General features: G+C 34.5%; 1 protein-coding gene across 1 annotated transcript; it reads right to left on the reverse strand.

Annotated features, from left to right (window-relative positions):
• Window positions 1–1,086: 1,086 nt before the first annotated feature.
• Window positions 1,087–5,224, reverse strand: LOC104809235 (tricyclene synthase, chloroplastic-like). The gene is made up of 7 exons (XM_010535136.1): window positions 5,000–5,224; window positions 3,983–4,259; window positions 3,128–3,524; window positions 2,679–2,894; window positions 2,458–2,596; window positions 1,811–2,062; window positions 1,087–1,689 (listed from the first exon to the last, which is right to left on the reverse strand). Exons 1-7 carry the CDS (start codon window positions 5,207–5,209, stop codon window positions 1,387–1,389), a joined length of 1,794 nt encoding a protein of 597 aa, XP_010533438.1. The 5' UTR covers window positions 5,210–5,224; the 3' UTR covers window positions 1,087–1,386.
• Between the last annotated feature and the right edge of the window lie 4,462 nt (window positions 5,225–9,686).

Consider the following 9,686-nt stretch of genomic DNA (forward strand, 5'->3'; position numbering starts at 1 on the left):
TTGTCCTTCACCTGTATGAACCCTAGAACTAGATCCCAATGTAATTTGGGAACGGCATGTTCGGAATCCCATGAAATCCAACAACAAACATGAATCTGCAGTCTTTGCCTTGGACGTTTGTTGAGGTTCCACTCAATGTGCCTCAACTTGTTACAACTTCTGTATTCCACATTAGGATTCTTCCAACATCTCCAATGAGGGTGTCCCTTTTTGTTGCAAGGCTCGGGGAAAGCTTTCACTTGCTGTTTTTCTCAAAATCTCGTAGTAGATTTAAGTCCTTCATGCCCCTAACCTGCATAATAGTCTTTAACTAAGATCGTGGGAGAATTCGCTGTGAAAAAACATGATTTGGCTTTGGCCTTCTCTGTGGCCCTTTCTTTGTGATTCCTCATCTAGCCGTTGGATTTGTAGGCAACCGAGGGATCTCGTATTCATTCTCTACAACTTCCCATGATTAAGTCTGCCCCTTCCAGAAATGTATGCATTCTTGCGGCCCAAATTTAGCAGTTTTCTCCGTTGAAAGTAGGGGCTGACTGGATTGGGTTCATGAAACTGGGGTCTCTGTTTGATCCCTGAATTCATGTGACAGCCTTCTTTTCGTAAGTCCCAGAAAGATTCGAGACGGATACTTCCAACCCTTGTAACACACTTACATCTGTAACTCAGTTTTGGTTACTGTTAATTTCAGAAACCAAACTCTACATTACATACACTCTTACAAAACACACTACACGCACTAACAACGCAACAACTTTGTGTCTGAAAGCTGTTTCAGAACACATACAACACACATATGAACCCTTCTCGGTTTCCTCTCAACATTGATAAGTACGACACTTTTTCTTCTCGTGTTTGGTTCTCTATGTGCTTTGAAACCGAAACCGGCCTAAATGATTGCAGGAACATAAATCTGCAATGATCTCTCTCTTCCACACATTGACCCTTTCTTTTACAGGGCAAATAGTGGTTATACTAAACCACCTAAAAACCTGACTTAGAAAACTGTTTTACAACTTACTTGCCGTAATTTCCTTCTGCAACTTCTATTGTGAGACTTTTGAATCCAAAAATACCAACAGGTACAAAGATAATAACACAAAGTGCATCAACGTCTCACATATAAACTTTACAGGAAATAACTGCAGCATAACTGTCTAGAATTCAAACAATCGAAAAACGCTCGAACTGCTTTCTGCAATGCCTTGAGCCAAACACAGGAAGCTGATACAACAAACTTACAAGAACAACGACAAATCTGTGTGCAATTGTTTGATCTTATTTTTGGAAAGAGTTCCAGATTCAAACGTGAACAAAAGAAAAGAGATCATAAAATTAAAATAACAGCATAGACTACTAATATGATTGGATAGCCAGAGAATCGATTGATCAATCGAGTGGAATGGGGTTGATGAGCATGGATTGGATATGATCAATTGTCTTTGCCTTTTCAGGACAGCCAAGGCCGTCGCCGTAGTGATATATGCACTGCGCCATGCGTGCCAAGTCTATCACCGCGTCAAGAAAACGACGGTGGTACAAAGAACTACGTGTCGTTTTCTCGTAGTTCATCTCGTCCCATGCATCACTGATCACTCGCATCATGTGCTCGCGCGCCTCCGTCTCGGTAGCTCCCGTCTCATGCATATAACATTGGATCGATTTCTGAACATCCCCTCTTGCCATCTCCTCCTAAACACATTTTCAATCATTTATATGAATAGCATATGTCAGATTATATTAAAGATACTAAAATGTTGGTCAGGCGTTTTTTAAGTTGGCTGTTTCAAAGAAAGTGTCTGGAGGAACTAACCGATGAAGTTACCAAATCATTGGCAATACGAAGGATGAAGGAGGAGCACCGGATGATGGGTTGACGATGTTCGGACAAACTGTCAAAGGTTTCCTTGGTTAATGTATCGGACAACACAGAGAACGAGTGAAGCAACACTGTCTCCGCACCGATTGAGATCCATGCGTTTTCCATGTACTCTTCGAAACATGGTATGTATCCGCTCATGTGCCACTTTGCTTCCGTTAGATACGTGTCCGTTATGTCTGTCCACTAGCGAAAAGAACCAACAGATGTATACAAAATCATAAACCAAGATTACATGCTCTGTCACCTAACTTTGGTAGCTCAACCGATGGTACGAGGACGCAAAGTGTCTATCCCACTCCGAATTCGGAGCCTCAAATTAACTCGGAACCTCAAATTGGGAAAGAGAGTGTAATTCCAATTATAAGTGCTTATTCCTGATCCCAAAATTAGATTGGACCTCGTTCCAAGACATCAGGTTATAAAAAAAAAAAGATTACATGCTCAGTTTCGGTTGCTAGATGTGAGATCTAATGTTGACGATGGATTTTATAAATTGTGATATAGTAGTGTATTTCTATAAAAATTGACGCTATCCATGAATCAATTAGGTGTTTTAAAAAAAAGAAACAGATACTTACGGCTTTTCTAAGATAAGGGATGACATCGAACTTTTTATCTCCAAGAATGTCTCGTCCAATCTGGTTGATCTCCTTGTACAGTACTAGAAAACATGATCTCATGTATTCTGGGAGCTCCTCGACAAGGCTCATATCCCATCTGCGTCGTATATATTAAAGGCAGTAAATAAGTAAATCATATGTCCCTATACATCTGAAAGGACAGAGGTATATTTACTGACTTCTTGATTGCTTCCGTGAAGCACACAAGCTCATCGTGAGTGCCGTAGACATCATATAGATCGTCGATTATTGTGAGCAACGCAAAGATCTTTGTGACTTCTCGACGATGGTATCCAAATTGAGGCTCGTGGAATAGCTCAGCGCTCCATATGTAGTTCTCAAGTATTCTATCTCTTGCAAAGTCAAGTTGTTTGAGTCCCGTCTTACTCCACCAGCTTCACATCAAGAAAAGATTTGCAAACACATTAGTTTGTGTAAAAGACAGGGAATTCATGATAGGTGAGTTATTCCATAAGTTAGTTTATTGGATGAGTGTTCCATAACCTTGTAAAGACTTAATTGTCCCCACATACGGCCGATGTGGGATCGCTAACACAAACGTGTAACGTCTCTTAGGTAAGCTGATAGCTCAAAGAATTTTGTTTTTAGGGTTTAGAAGCAACTTTACCTGAAAACATATTTGAGATCGTGTTGGTGAAAAGCCTGTACGATGTTGAAATCGTGCTTGGCGAAATCTAGCAAAAGGGTATTCATGTCGTGCTTCTTCTCATACACGTCAATATACCACCTTGCCTCGAGAGTACGCGCTCTCCAGTGATACGGCATCTCCAATGTCCGGATCACCATCTCACGCAAATAAGATTCATTTCTATCATTTTTCTCGCTTTCGTTGACGTACTCGCTTAGTCGTGCCTTTGCATAAGATCGGATTTCCTTCAGTTTGGAGTCTGATTTCATTGATAGATACGAAGCTTCATACAGTGAGAGCAGCCCTTTGATATCTTCTTCTGAACTTCCTTCAAGTTCCACATCCCCCCATAGGCTCTTGATGACATCAAAGCAATCTACATTGGTCACAACTTATTAGTGAGATAAATCCAAATAGATTACATGTGGAGAGATGCATCAAAAAGGTTACCAAAACTAAAATAAAAAAATTAGCAGCAAGAGATGTGCTATTTACAAGTTATATATATAAATATTATTGAAATAAGGGAGTAAAATTTATATTTTAATATATGATTAAAAAATAATAATGGATACAATATTATGTCAAATATTATATATCTTATTTGTTTTCATTATATCTATATTTTTTATTTCTATTTCTTAATGTTTATCATAAACATATGAATTATTTTAATTGTAATGTAGTAAAAAAAATAAAAGTATTTTCGTTAATTTTCTTTTTTGTAATTTCTTTCTAATTAAATTTTTGCATTTTATTTTTTAATAAATATATTGCATATGCTCTTTTAATATAGATAGGAGGGAGTATTTTACTACGGAGTAAAAATCTTACCTTGCGAGACAGTAAAACCATGTTGCCTAAGCAGGCGAAATTCAAGAGCAATTGTATGTAAATCCTCAGAATGCCGACTCTTCTCTGACCGGTTTCTTCTCGTTTCATAAATCTCTGTTAAAATGCCACTGATTTCGCTGTCAAAATGATAGGAAACTCCCAACCTTTGCAAACTATCAATGAGCTCTAGCTGGTTGAGAGGACCTTCTGCTTCGTCTAGCAACTTCCTCACGTTTTCCTTCAACAACTTGGCCCTTTCTTGAATTTCGCCTTCTTCCTGAATCCCGTTTTTTGTATGTAAAGTTCGACTCTTCCATAATTATTGAATTCATTAACAAAAAAGACATGGGCGAATGAAATCACAAAATATATTCTGCCAAATGGAATTTTGTTACATGCGTTCTAAATGTGGTATTTACATTACATGCACACCTGCTATCCATTGTCTAGTGGTTTTGATTATTGTTTTGGGCTCAAACACAATCTATTCTTGTTTATTGTCTACTTCATTTTGGATTATTATGGAGCAGATACGTGCCATTCGAATCGATTTTCCGATCCACCTTTCAATTAGTTTCAGCGTCTGCCTTCTCTCGCTGTCGAATTTTCTGGGCACGCGCTCATATTGTGAGTCACTAAACTCAAATAAATTGGGGCAGTTTTCAAGCCGCATTTGAGGATCAAATATGGATTTTGACATCCCGGATGTCCAGATTTCCGATGGTTCAAGTTTCAGGCCTTTTGGAGTTCTCTATCAAAAGTTATATGGAAGATTAAAGGCTACATTTATTGTATTTAAGTTATTGTCTTTTTTTTTTCCTTTATGATTATGTTTAACTTACCATAGATAGAAGTGTAGCTCATCCTATAAATATGTGTGCTGAATCTTTTATTGAGATAAGAGTGAAGTGTTCTATTCATTTTCGCTCTTTCTCTTCTCCTTCATAAAGAAAAAAATCTCAATTTTTAACACACACACACACTCGGTCACGTAAACAGAAAGGGAGATGTACGTACGGCATATTTATTCCGCAAGGAGAGGACATGGTGATGATCCCAATGAGAAGGCCGGTAGTTGGCAGACCGACGGACAACAACAGGCTCCTTCGACCCCGTTTCGGAAACGGCCGAGCAAGTGATCAGCCCCGTGGTACAACGCCGTTTCTGCATGTTTTCCCGAGGGGCATTTGCGTAAATAAGAGGTGAGCCAAGCACGAGAGAAGCCATTCTTATATATACAACTATAGATGGTATATTTGAAGTGTATTTATAGGAAGATTCAGTTTTTTGTTTTGATTTTTTTGGGTGAAAGGAAGATTCACGTTTTTTAAATGATACAAAGACCTTTTTGGAATGATGGAGAACATGTGGTTATAATGTTATAAAAGTTAATAAATTGTATACAATTGGTTGAGCCAACACTCGATGTGTAGGGGTCTTGGTGATGGGATATGTCGTTGTTATGGGTGCCGCATGATGTTTTGGACCGGACCCAAGTAGCTTTGATTACGACGGACAACGTGAAATGAATAACACATGGTTGTGGTTAAAGTGGTTATATTGTGGTTGATTGATCGCACTCATGTTATTGAATGAGTAGTCCATCTCTATGCTGCATAGGATCACGTGAGTGGTAGGGATAATTCGATCACGTGAAAAACATGTATACTTTTGGATATGATTTCTAAGGAAATTCGGTGAGATGTTCAAAAAAAATATATGAAATATTTGTTTTTTTGCAATCTATATTTTTTCACAAATGATCTAAAATATCTCTAATTTACTATTTAGAAAAAAATCTAAATAAATATATAAATTTTTTCAAATCTTATTGATAAATATACAAATTTTTATATTGCAAAAAATTATATCAAATTTGTAATTTTTTTCAAATTTATACACACTCTACTGCCGTCAATTGATTGAAATTTTCTCATTAACAGCGTTGTCTTGATTCGTTGGTTTTTTGTATCACTATCGCATGATATTTTTTGCCCAATCAAATAATAATAATAATAAATTAAAGAGAAAAATTCCTAAAAATTCCTGAACTTGCAAATTGCGAGAAAAAAAATTCATAAACTTGCGAGTGTGCCTAATTATTCCCAAATTTGAAAAAAACGACTGAATAATTCATAATCTTGTTAAAAAGTATCATAATAGTCCTTAAAATAAAATGATTAGAATAATACTATTTTAAATCATACGTGGCAGGTGATCTGTCAAGCCATGTCAGATTTTTGAGCCACGTATTTAGAACAGGATTTAGAAAAATCGGTTCAATAAAAGCGGTATGAAACAGTAAATTCCGGGTTCAGTGTAACTTTGACGGAACTCTCCTTCTCCTTCATCATCTCATCCCCACCCATGACGGAACCTCCGGTTCCTCCTTGATAAGATCTTTATCTTTAAAAACTATCTATACATGCAAGGACAATTCCAAAACCCACAGTATTTACATATATAGATCTCTTATCTCGCATTCACCATCTCATTATATTCTCCATCAATCAAATCTTAGTAGAATTTAGTTTGGTTGTACCACTATTCACTGTGTTCTGGTACTACAACATACTTGTGTCTTTACTGTAGTGTTATATTCTAGGTATTTATTATTTGATATCTACATCTATAACCTATATCTAGCAACCACAATAGATCCCTTTTCATCAAACTCATTACCAGATAACGATCTATAAAATCTGGTCGGAACGGAACAATTGCATTTTTTGCAATTGTTGTAGGACTTTGAACTGCATTCGGTGCAAGATCGAAAAAACTATTTGCAACATTATATTGTCCAAATAGGATGATCTTGAATCGCTGGAAACCAAATTCTTCAAGATTGGTTTTATCTAAAACTAAAATAAATAGAAAAACGAATGGGGTGAGCCAAGCATAGTGAATCTTTGATAGGTGACACACTAGAGAAGACAGTGGTACATATATAATTAGGGTGCCAAAACGAACATATCTCGAAACTGGCTCATTACATGCTTGTTTTTTTAGTGATCTGAGCAAGTATTTTTAAGACATTTGAAAATGAGTCATCTCGCGGCTTATCGAGCTAACTTGCAAGGCTCATGAACTGAGAGTGCTTTTTATATTATATATTTGTCATATTTTATTTGTATTTTTTAAAATGTTTTATATAACATTAATACTTAATTTAATTTTTTATTGTTTATATATATAATATCTTTTATATACTTAAATTTGATATTTCAATAATTAAAATTTTTATATTAAAATATAATTTTATTTCATATTTTTATAATATAAATAATATATATATTTTTCTATTACTCACGAGTCGATTTGTTTAGTTCGAAAAATTGATGAGTCGAGTTGATTAAAAAAATTTCTACCTCGTTTAAAAACGAGTAGCAAAATGAATTTAAAACGAACTTGCTCATCACGAACTGAGTTGAGCTGATTCGACTCGTTTAACACCCTAATATGCAATATAGATAATATATTTACAGGATATTTGTAAGAAGATTCGAGGTTGTGAAATGATACGAAGATTTGGAATGATAAAGAACATGTGGTTAAGGTTATAAGCTAATAAATTGTAGACAAATGGTTGGGCCATTTTCGATTATGGCTCCTGGTGATGTGATATATTATTATGATGGTACGACTTTTGGTGGCGTGATATGTTAATATTATGATTATTTTTTTTATAATGTAGAAGTTCACCGTACCTTTGACCCGACTATATCTCACAGAGGATCGGAGAAACCCATGTGAATGTTCTTTCCCAAGTAAGGATTCGAACCCGGATCGGGAACGAACTTTGCTCATTTCCTTACAGGTTGAGACACTAAACTTAGGTGTCAATATTATGGTTTGTGTATGATGTTTTAGCCTTACAGGTTGAGACACTAAACTTAGGTGTCAATATTATGGTTTGTGTATGATGTTTTAGATATGACCAAGTTGCTTTGGTTACGACAAGGTGAAATGAAATGTTGTTTCAAGAACAAGACAATTGGTTGGTTTGTGGTTAATTAAACTGATTTTCACGTGCGGAATATGAGTGGCATGGATAATTTAATTACGTGAAAACATGAGTGCTTTGGATGATACTTTAAAAGAAATTAGTTGAGACGTTTAAACAAAATGCGAAATTTTTGAAAAATACTTAATTTGTCAAAATTTTCCCAATAAAAACTTTAATTTTGTATTTGTCATATTAATACTCAATTGGTCAATTTTTCCGATTAAATACTCAATAGCAAACGATATTTAACAATCGTTTAAATTGGCTGACGTGACTGTCACACGTCGACGTAAGTAAAAATTTAATAATTGAAACCGATTAAATCTAAACTGAAAATTTCACTTTGTTATGGGGTAATTTTTCGAATTCATCAGTAAATATAATTTTTAACTGCTAAATGATAGTCTGGGTATTTTTTGAAAAAACGCATAATTTGCAAATGTCAACTTTTTTTTTGTATTTTTTACAAATATATATATTTTTTACATATTTTATCAAGAATCCCTAAAATTATTTCGACGAAACGAGACTGGTTGAACAACTATGTCACTTTTAAAAAAATTAGTTGCTACATCGCTTGTTGGAATTTTTTATCGCCAAGCGTTTTTAAACATGAATCATTAAAATATAGAGAAAAATACCTGAAAATTTCTAAACTTTTAATCTGGTATAATATTAATTCATAAACTTGTAAATATATTTATTTATTGGCGAACTTGCATTTTTGAATACAATAATTCATAAACTTGTATTTTTTAATACAATAATTCCTAAACTTACATTTTTGAATACAATAAGTCATAAACTTTGATTTGGTCAATTAATGATATGGACGATTATGGAACTGTTAATCAAGTTTAGGAATTACTGTGTTAAAAAATGTAAGTTCGAGAATAAATAGACGCACCTACAAGTTCGTGAATTAATATTATACCAAATTACAAGTTAAGGAATTTTCAGATATTTTTCCCTAAAATATATAAATCTGTTATGATAGCAATATAACCTAATAATAAGATAACATTCAAAACATGTTTTTAGTCTGAGTTCAAATCTAAACGTGGAGAGAAATATTTATTCCGCCTTCTCTGATTTTCTGGGAGATGTAATTGAGTCAAATGTTTGGTAAATTTTCGAATTATAAAAAAAATGATAGGGCAATATAAGACAGCAATAGAATGAAACAACCAATTTATAGTGAAAACCCTTTTAAGTGTGAGAAGTAAAAACTTGTACGAGTGAGATTACAACCTCCAATAAACGAGTGAGATTACACAACTAAGGATTCACAATAATCATACCATTATTAAGTCCGATTGGGGAAGAGTCCACCCTATGATTTGAAAATCAATTGGACTTTATTGGCGTTTGACTAAATGTTTCATGAAGATGGTTTTTTGTTATAATATGGTTGTAAGATCGCGAAGCGGTTTTATGGAAGTTTCGAAGATTTTTTTTTTTTTTTTTTTTTTTTTGGACTAAGGATTCACAATAATCATACCATTATTAAGTCCGATTGGGGAAGAGTCCACCCTATGATTTGAAAATCAATTGGACTTTATTGGCGTTTGACTAAATGTTTCATGAAGATGGTTTTTTGTTATAATATGGTTGTAAGATCGCGAAGCGGTTTTATGGAAGTTTCGAAGATTTTTTTTTTTTTTTTTTTTTTTTTGGGTAATTATTTTTAAGTTATAT

The sequence above is a fragment of the Tarenaya hassleriana genome, unplaced genomic scaffold, assembly GCF_000463585.1.
Source record: "Tarenaya hassleriana unplaced genomic scaffold, ASM46358v1 Cleome16, whole genome shotgun sequence".
NCBI classification, from domain to species: Eukaryota; Viridiplantae; Streptophyta; class Magnoliopsida; order Brassicales; family Cleomaceae; genus Tarenaya; species Tarenaya hassleriana.

Coding starts and splice junctions, on each gene's coding strand:
- LOC104809235 (XM_010535136.1), bottom strand. CDS start 5,209: ATGGCTTCTCTCGTGCTTGGCTCACCTCTTATTTACGCAAATGCCCCT. Junction 4,260..4,999: donor CCTTGCGGAATAAATATGCC/GTACGTACATCT, acceptor AACGGGATTCAG/GAAGAAGGCGAAATTCAAGA. Junction 2,597..2,678: donor TTCACGGAAGCAATCAAGAA/GTCAGTAAATAT, acceptor TATACGACGCAG/ATGGGATATGAGCCTTGTCG.